Raw genomic sequence first — 8,833 nt, 5'->3', positions numbered from 1 at the left:
TATAGATCAAATGTTGCCAAGTCTGGAAATAAATAACCAAAAAGTCAAAGAAGTTATGCAACCACTGTTAACTCTAAAAATACCAAAGAGCTCACCAGTTCATCACAACCACAGTTAACACTAAGAAACACAATAAAATAAAGACAAAATTTAAAAAAAGTAGGGCCAACAAAAGTCACAAGGAAAAAGTTTACTTTTTTCTATTGGAGGAGGGAAACTGGACATATGTGCTAGGGTCTACTCTAATAGGAGACCTGCTTTAATGTGGGCAAATATTAATATATATATATATATATATATATATACATACATGAATTTACAGTGAGATGTAGCCTTGACAATGAAGGGTAATAGCAACAATAAGATAAGCTTGATTCATAGCAGGGCTTCATGACTGAAACATCGGTCCTGCAGGTGCTTGTCTGAGCTCAAGGACCACCGAAAATGGTATGAATAATGGGATGTTGCTGCAACTGAGTTCATCCGGGGGGGAGGGTGCAAAAGATTTTTATTATACCAAGATCAGGGCACAGCTTGCTTGTTGGAACTTAGTTCTGGAAAATAGGGTGTCGCCTAATAGTAAATACAGAGGAGTAAAAAGAGAGGGGTAGTCTTGGCATGTGGATCCTGACAATGTGTTTCCTGAAAACAACTGAATTCTTGATTTTAATTCCTTATTTCTTTTTCTCATCGAAGAATCCAATTAATTTAGCTTTACTGGTCAATTTTTTTTCTTTTTTGAATCATTATTGAATTTATCACAAGGGAATAAAATAATGTTTTGATATTTTCCTGGACTTGTGAAATCATCAATATGGATATTTCTTCTAATAATGTAGACCATAACACATTCATGACTTCCTATTCCACATGCCTCTTGGTAATGTTCTCCTTGCCAGCTTTTTAAAGGGTGCCCAGCTGGCAGTTTAGGAACTTGTTTTGAAATCTCTTGACATTGAATGAATACCATTGAATTGTGCAGTTTGGGCATCAGTTACCTAGTCCTTTCTGTTTATTGGCCCCTTCCAGTACTTCAGTTTTGAGCCCTTCCTTGTAACCAGCAAAAAACAATTAATACAGTGACAGTGTCTTACCAAGTATGAAGCATTCTTCCCTCTCTGCTAAGAGGATGCAAATAGAGTTTATTACCTATTGTCTGGGGTTAAGGCTGGTCATTTTAATTACTTAGTGTTTTTGCTCCTTTTAAAGTTTTTTCCATTTATATTATTTTAATCTTGTGTATAATCTTGATGATAATCTTAATCTTGTATATCTTTGTACCATCATCTTTTGGTTCCACTTACTTCACTCTTTCTCTTCATCCTTGTCTTCCCATTTTTCTTTTCCATCCTTCACTTCCTCGTATTCATAATTTATTATTTAACAACATTGCAACAATTCATATACCACAGTTTGTTCAGCCATTTCCAAACTTTGTTTTTAATTCTTGATTCCCAAAAAATAAATTGCTACTATGAATATTTTGTTATACATATCTGGTTTCTCTTTGACAACCTGAGTGTATATGACCAGCAGTGGGATCTCTCACATAAAGGTATGAATAGTTTAGTCATTATTCTTACATAGTTCCAAATTATTTCTCATCATGGTTAAAACAATTCGCATTAATCCTACTTTTTGTTTCTTTGTAGCTATGCATTTCTCTGATGACATTCTTTATATTGCTTTTATATATATTCTGTATATTCTTTTGTGATTCTTTGTTTCCATTTTTTGTTCATAAAAAATTAAAAATCTTATTATTTACTTTGATAAACCTGAGCTTAACAAAACTCTCAAAAGTCTTCTTGTTATGTGACTAACTGTAGGCTTTAAAACATCAAAGATAGCTCTCAACTCCTTTAGCAAATAAAAGCACATTAACATTATCTTACCATGTCTCTTATTCCTTCTTAGTTTTCCCTTTTTCAATTTATCAGAAACATTTAGTCATCCAGGCTATATGATATGGTCTAAGTAGAAACTAATTTGTTTTGAATTGAGAAAGATGAATCATTTCAAATAACTCCCTTTTGGAGTGGAATCATGGTTATAATTAAAAGATTTCCTGAAAGACATGTCTCTCTGAAAACTCTTTTTGACAGTTTTCTTGAATGATCTACTGGATACTAGTGTTCATATTCTTTTGTTTTGCTAAATTTTCAGGTTGACTCTAATTCATAGGTTGCTCCATCTTCACCTATCCTGTGAGCCTGTCACTTGGCACTGTAAATTGATCCATTTTCCCAGAATGTTCTCCCTTTTCAACATTGCTATATACAGTTATATTTCTTTCCTATTGTTGCAAGCCAGTTGCTTCTGTGGATTACTTTTTTAAGCTTTTTGTTATATGGTTTCAATATTACTTTTTCTTCATTATTTCCTTTCTACAGATTTTATCTATCTTCATGCTGACTTGAGTCCTTCTGATTAAAAAAAAACATTTCTATTAACTCCTTCATTTTTTAGATATTCACACACAAGCTTTTTCTTGCTTAATGACTGCTTAAATGTGTCATTTATTTATCTGAAGTTGTTTCTTAGTGCATCTTATGTTGTTTGATTTTGTTTTTCCATTTAGCATTTGCTTCTGGCATTTTATCCTTTTTCAGCTACATGGAGCATATTTTTTGTATTGCCACTCATTACTTACATTTAATCCTGCTTGATCTATATCTCTCTATGTGGTTTTTTAAAAGACATTTTCCCTTCTCTTTTGTGTTCTTTTTGTTATTTTTTGAAAGATATGAAATGAGCCTGACCCTCTTCAAAATTCTTTTTCTACCATCTTGACTGGAAAGTCCCAGGAGTGTAAATTTCATAAGTATCTTTGACACTTAGTATTTCTCTCATTTATATGAACCAAACATACTAACCCCCACCCCCATCATTGCTAGTAGTTGTATGTAAGGGTTATGGGATTTAAAGATCTCCCATGCCCCATGGACGTGCTGACATAGGAGAGCAAGAGAAAGTGAAAAGCCGAGCTAACGGTCCTGCAGTTGGCAGTTGGTGGCAGTTGCCTTTTTTTTTTTTTTTTTTTGAGTAAGGACTCCGGCTGAGCACTGCCAGGGGCCAGAGCTGCTGGGAGCGCTCTTCCAGGACACTGGGTGGTTGCTGTGAGTGGGGAGAGGAGGACCTTTGCCTGAGGTAGCCTGTTCTGTTTTAAAGGCTTGAAAATGTGGGTGCTTTCTACTTTATCTACCTGTGCCAATATCATAACTACACTGATGGCTTTCACTTTCTGGTTTTGGGACTCAGTCTTTTGGTATCTTAATAAATTTTCTAGTTTATTTCCCCAAATGGCAAACCTGACGTATTTTGTGATGGATAATTATATCAGCATATTTGTAATCTCTATAGGCATTGTGAATATGGCATTGCTGATACATTGTATAATCTTCTAAGGTTTTGAAAATGCTTAACAAAAATTATCTTATTTTATTATTATGACAATCTTGGAAGGGAGGTGCTATTAATATCCCATTTTTATAGATGACTTGCCTAAGACCACACTGCTAGTTTTTGATCTATTGTGTGGCTTAAGTGCTTTACAAATGCAGAAATACATGAAACAAACAAATGCAAACAAACTGAACAGTTATTTGAGATAAACAGTGCCAGTTATCAACATCTCAATGTGAAATGTATCATGGTTAAGGAGAAAGAAGATGGCTATACCAATTTGATCGATATGTATCAACATTTTGATTGACAAATAACCAACTATTTATAAAGCATGGTGCTAAGTGTGGGGGAAATTATATGAAGTAAAAGGCATAGTTCCTACAATTATAAGCTATTTGGAGAGGTGAGAAATACACATAATGCAAAAAAGATAGATAACAATATGTTTGGACATTTGTCAGTAGGAGATCCAAACAAAAGGGTTAAATTGTCCCACCAAAGCCTGCCTTACAGGTAGATGTGACCAGATGCTGTCTATGCCAGTGTTTTCCCTCTTTTAAGGTCCCAGAATACCCAGATATTAATTAATCCCTCTGCTCCAGGATTGCTGAGTGTCAAGGATAGGGCCCCAAAGGGATGACAAGTAAATGTAAGCTCTAATGTATGTGGGAAGTACTTCAGTTCTTGGAACTGAGAGTTCCATGTGAAGAGGCAAGGATACTGTCAGAGGTGCAATAATCTCTTCCTGTGTAATCGGCTGAAAAAGAGAATCTTTTAGTCTATGACTAGAGAACTGAATTTTACAAAACTCTCAAGTTTTCCTTTTATGCCTGGTAGGGGAAATCTTGGAAGAACAAAAATATTACCTCTCAGCCTCAGTTAGTCATGCCTAAGGCTCTTAGTAATGTGAGTATACATTTTTCCCCTCTCCTTTTTCTCCTCCCTGCCCCTCTTCTCCTTCACCTCTCCATTCTTCTTTTCTCTCCTTTTCCAGATTTCTCACATTCATTTGAAGAAGTTTGGACTCTGGGAAGTGAGATTGCTAGTGTTCAGAGGCCTCATACTCATTGTTGGAAAGCCTAAAACTGCAAAAGATAGCAAGTCACCCTAGGAAAGAGAACAGTAGGCCCCAAATTTGGGCCTTGAACAATTTGATCCTGTTTTCAAAGACAGAGACATGGCTCAAAGAGGGGTTTTGCACATTTTTTTGCTCAGATATGCTTAATTTATATTCTTCTATGACAATCTGCCCAATTAATGACAAACCTTTGGTTCTGTAGCAACAATGCCTTTGCAATTTTTCAGGTTCCTATCTTTCATTTTTTCCTGTAATACAAGAGATGTGAGGTAGAGAGGAATCTTTCTCTTCTCTATAAGAATGTTACATTTCACATTAGAAGAGGATCAGGAGAGTTGAAAACAAAAGTGTGAGATCTAATACTGATGTTGGGATAAAATCTTGTCTAGTTGTAAAACATAAGGAGTGGGGAGGTCCTCTTTCTGAACCTTGGCTTAACTCGTAACAAATTGAATTATTCTAAATTTTGAGGTTATGGGTTTACTTTTGAATTTTATTATTTGGATTTCTTGTTTAATTCTCTTCTTGGTTGGGGAAGATTAAAGGTGAGAAGGGGATGGGAAAAGAGGGAAGGGGAGAGGAAGAAATCAAAGGGGAACAAAAGAAAATTAGTTGGCTCATTGTTTACCTAGGAAAATAGGTAATAGATAACCCACTGTAATCAGGAGGCTTTATGATTTAAGGGAGACTTTGGGATTTTATAATGGAGTAGTCAGCTAAGATAACATTGATTCCAATTCTTCAAAGGGTGTTCTAGGATAAGAGATATTGTTCTTTTCTGGTGCCTTCAAGAAATTTGAAGGACTTGTACAAAATGAAGTTGTGATGGGCCAAATTAGACCCAGGAAACGGAAACTAGAGAGAATAGCATATGATTCAAGTGTCAAGTACTTAGGACTGGATAGTTTTCTTTTATACTCACTTTCAGTTACTTTACCCAGAATTTGAAAATTCCTTATAAATAAATGGCAGAAGTTCATTCCCATAGGTTTATATGTGTATAGACAAGGAGTAAAGTGGAAAGAAGGAGATGTCAACTTTGAGTGAAAAGTTATGGAGGAATAAGGAAAAGAAGAAAATAATTAGGGATTAAGTATAACAGACCTCTCAATCAAGGTAGTAAATAGGTTCAGGTGTCAGAAAATTGGGGAAATTCAATACCTTAAATTGAGGTTAAGTGATGTAGAAGTTTAGGAATAATTGAAAAGTAAAAGCCTAAAATATTTCCATGAACCTTCTGGTTCTTGGAAGTGGCTAGAATTCCAAAGGTTCCCAAGAACCCACCATTCTTGGAAATGGCTGGAACTGCTGTGTAACCAACTTGAATGTACAAGAACTAAAAACAAGGCTGGTTCTTTTCTTGGGTTGTCAGGCACCAAATCTTTGTTTTTCCACTTTGTTCTAGTGAGGAAGAATTTGAAATAATGCTGTTGGCTTAGTTGTATGGAAGTTGTCAGATCTTGACAATTCTACTTCCACAATGTCTCTCAAACACACTTCCTTCTTTATACCCACACTACTACTACTATGGTTTTGAGTCACATTCACCCTAAGTTAGACTATATCAATAACATTGATTAGTTTCCCTGTTCCCCATCTCTATATTCTCTAATCTATCCACCACACAGCTGCCAAAATAGTCTTTCTAAGGCACAGCTTTGACCATGTTTCTTCATAGATTAAAAAATTTCAATGGCTCCCAATGGCCTCTAGAACAAAATAAAGTTGCCTGAGTCTGGTATTTAAAGTCTGGTTCCAATCTTGTAGTGGTTTTCTGTTGTTCTCAAAAGGACCAAAATAACATTCCTATGTTAGAGTCAAGTTGCAATGAGTCTGACAGTGGCTGATCAGGCTACAATGAAATTGGAATGCTCTACCCTAGGTAGGGCACAAATAGTCCATGTGATCATTTGGGGGTGGATTCTCTTAACTTGTGCATCTCTCATTTCTTTTGAGCTGCTTCAGTTCTGCTCTGCTCATAAAACACAGCATCATATTCGATGCAGGCACACCATGTGGGGCTGTCCTTTGGCAGGGTCTCCCATGTCACACAGCTGATTCTAAAGTTCTTCAGAGAGATCTTGAGAGTGTCCTTGTGTCACTTCTGACTACAATGTGAGCACCTGTCTTGTGTAGGTTCTCTGTAAATAGTCTCTTAGGCAAGCATACATTTGGCAATTGAACAACATGGCCAGCTCATTGGAGTTGCACTTTCTGCAATAGAGTTTGAATGTTTTCACTTTGGTTTAAAGAAGGAACTCACTGATATCTTATACTTCCAGGTGAAAAATTCAGTATCTTCCTAGGACAGTGCAAATAGAAGCAATTCACCTTCCTGGTATGACACTGTTATGCTGTCCAGTCTTCACAGGCATACAACAATGAGGTCAGCACAACAGCTCTGTAGCCCTTCAGTTTGGTAGAGTCTAATGCCTCTTCTCTCCTACACCTACTCCAATTGACATTCTTTCTGTCTAATTTTCTGTGGATATAACTGTCAGAGAGATCTTGATTCCTTTTTACTTTGTAATCAGAAGTTGTGGGACCCTAACAGCAGCAGTCTATAATTTCTGGGGCAATTTGAAACATTTTTTTTTCTTGACTTCAAAATCTGCGTGTTTTAAAAAATTAAATTTTGTTATACATTTTCTTTCACAGATAGCTAAGAGCTGACTTTTCCATGGAAATGAGGAACTACACAGTCGTGACCGAGTTCATCCTGTTGGGAATCCCAGAGACAGAGGGGCTAGAGACACTGCTCTTTGTTCTCTTCTTGTCTCTGTACCTGTGCACACTGTCAGGGAATGTGCTCATCCTCATGACCATCATTTCTTCCTCTCGTCTTCATACCCCTATGTATTTCTTCCTGGGAAACCTGTCCATATTTGACATGGGTTTCTCCTCAGTTACCTCACCCAAAATGTTGTTCTATCTTTCTGGTAAGACACCAGTCATCTCTTTCCAAGGATGTGTAACCCAGTTGTTCTTCTATCATTTCCTGGGCTGCACTGAGGGCTTCCTGTACACAGTAATGGCATATGATCGTTTTGTTGCCATCTGTCACCCTCTACGTTACACAGTTATCATGAATCAGAGGGTGTGCTCCATCCTAGCAACAAGCACCTGGATGTGTGGATGTGTTCATGCTATTCTCCTGACTTCCCTTACTTTCCAGTTACCTTATTGTGAACTCAACCAAGTAGGCTACTATTTCTGTGACATTCCTGCTGTTCTAGCTCTGGCCTGTGCAGATACATCTTTAGCCCAGTGGGTCAGTTTCACTAATGTTGGTCTTGTGTCTGTCATATGCCTTTCTGTCATTCTCATTTCCTATACTCGCATTGGGATCTCCATATCACGAATACGCTCCACAGAAGGTAGACAAAGAGCGTTTTCCACTTGCAGTGCACACCTCACAGCAATCCTTTGTGTCTATGGGCCTATTATCATCATCTACCTACAACCCACTCCCAGTCCCTTGCTTGGTTCAGTGGTTCAGATATTAAATAATCTTGTGACCCCCATGTTGAACCCTTTGATCTATAGTTTAAGGAATAAGGATGTGAAATGTGCCCTCAACAAAGTGTTGTCTAAAATAAGACTCGCTGAGAATGAATAAGCCTCTAATTATAGATGGACAAAACTTGATGCCTCCTTGCTGGACCCAATTTGTTAAGAACATCTTTCGAACTTTGTTAAGAAACTGCAAACAATTGTGAATTATTTCATCTTTTGAGCTTGCTGATTCTTAAACATATGTTTATGTGTGTATGCATTTCCCCATGTTTTGTAATGAAATTTTGTTCATATAATAACATATTTTTAATGAGTATTTTCTTTTTATTAAAATATAAACAAAAATTAACATTTCCATTTACAAAGATTACAGAATAGAAAAATATGTGTGGAATTATAAACTTATATTATGTACAGTTCTTCAAAATATCTCAATCTCATACTGTAGTAATAAAACTGCCATATTTATCTGCCTGTAACCCTCTGAAATTGCTTTTGCTCTCTTTGGTATATTTTTAAAATAATTTATTGATGCATTTTTCTTTCTTTTCTTCTTTTTAAAAAATCTCTATCATTTTCAACCATCTTGACTTTCTTCCAGATAGAAACTCTACTTTCAAGTAAGTATAATCAAGTCAGGAAAATCAATATATTCAGTTTGTCTGAAATTATGAATCATTCTGTACTTCTAGTCTGAACTCTCTCTACTGAGAGATGGGAAACAAATTTCTTCAGTCTTTTAAAGTCCTGATTGGTCACTGCATTTGTCAGAATTCTGAAATCTTACAATATTGTTTTCCTTTCCATTATTTTGGTCATTGTGTAAATTAT

General features: G+C 36.2%; 1 protein-coding gene across 1 annotated transcript; it reads left to right on the top strand.

Moving 5' to 3' along the window:
• Nucleotides 1-7,166: 7,166 nt before the first annotated feature.
• Nucleotides 7,167-8,105, top strand: LOC138147695 (putative olfactory receptor 10D4). Its single transcript, XM_069070270.1, has one exon. It carries the CDS (start codon nucleotides 7,167-7,169, stop codon nucleotides 8,103-8,105), a length of 939 nt encoding a protein of 312 aa, XP_068926371.1.
• The last annotated feature ends 728 nt before the right edge of the window (nucleotides 8,106-8,833 follow it).

Source organism: Petaurus breviceps, unplaced genomic scaffold (genome assembly GCF_028583685.1).
Source record: "Petaurus breviceps papuanus isolate PSGF00001 unplaced genomic scaffold, PetGlider_PUasm1.0 90804, whole genome shotgun sequence".
Classification (NCBI taxonomy): Eukaryota; Metazoa; Chordata; class Mammalia; order Diprotodontia; family Petauridae; genus Petaurus; species Petaurus breviceps.
This window is presented reverse-complemented; position numbering and strand designations above follow the sequence as displayed.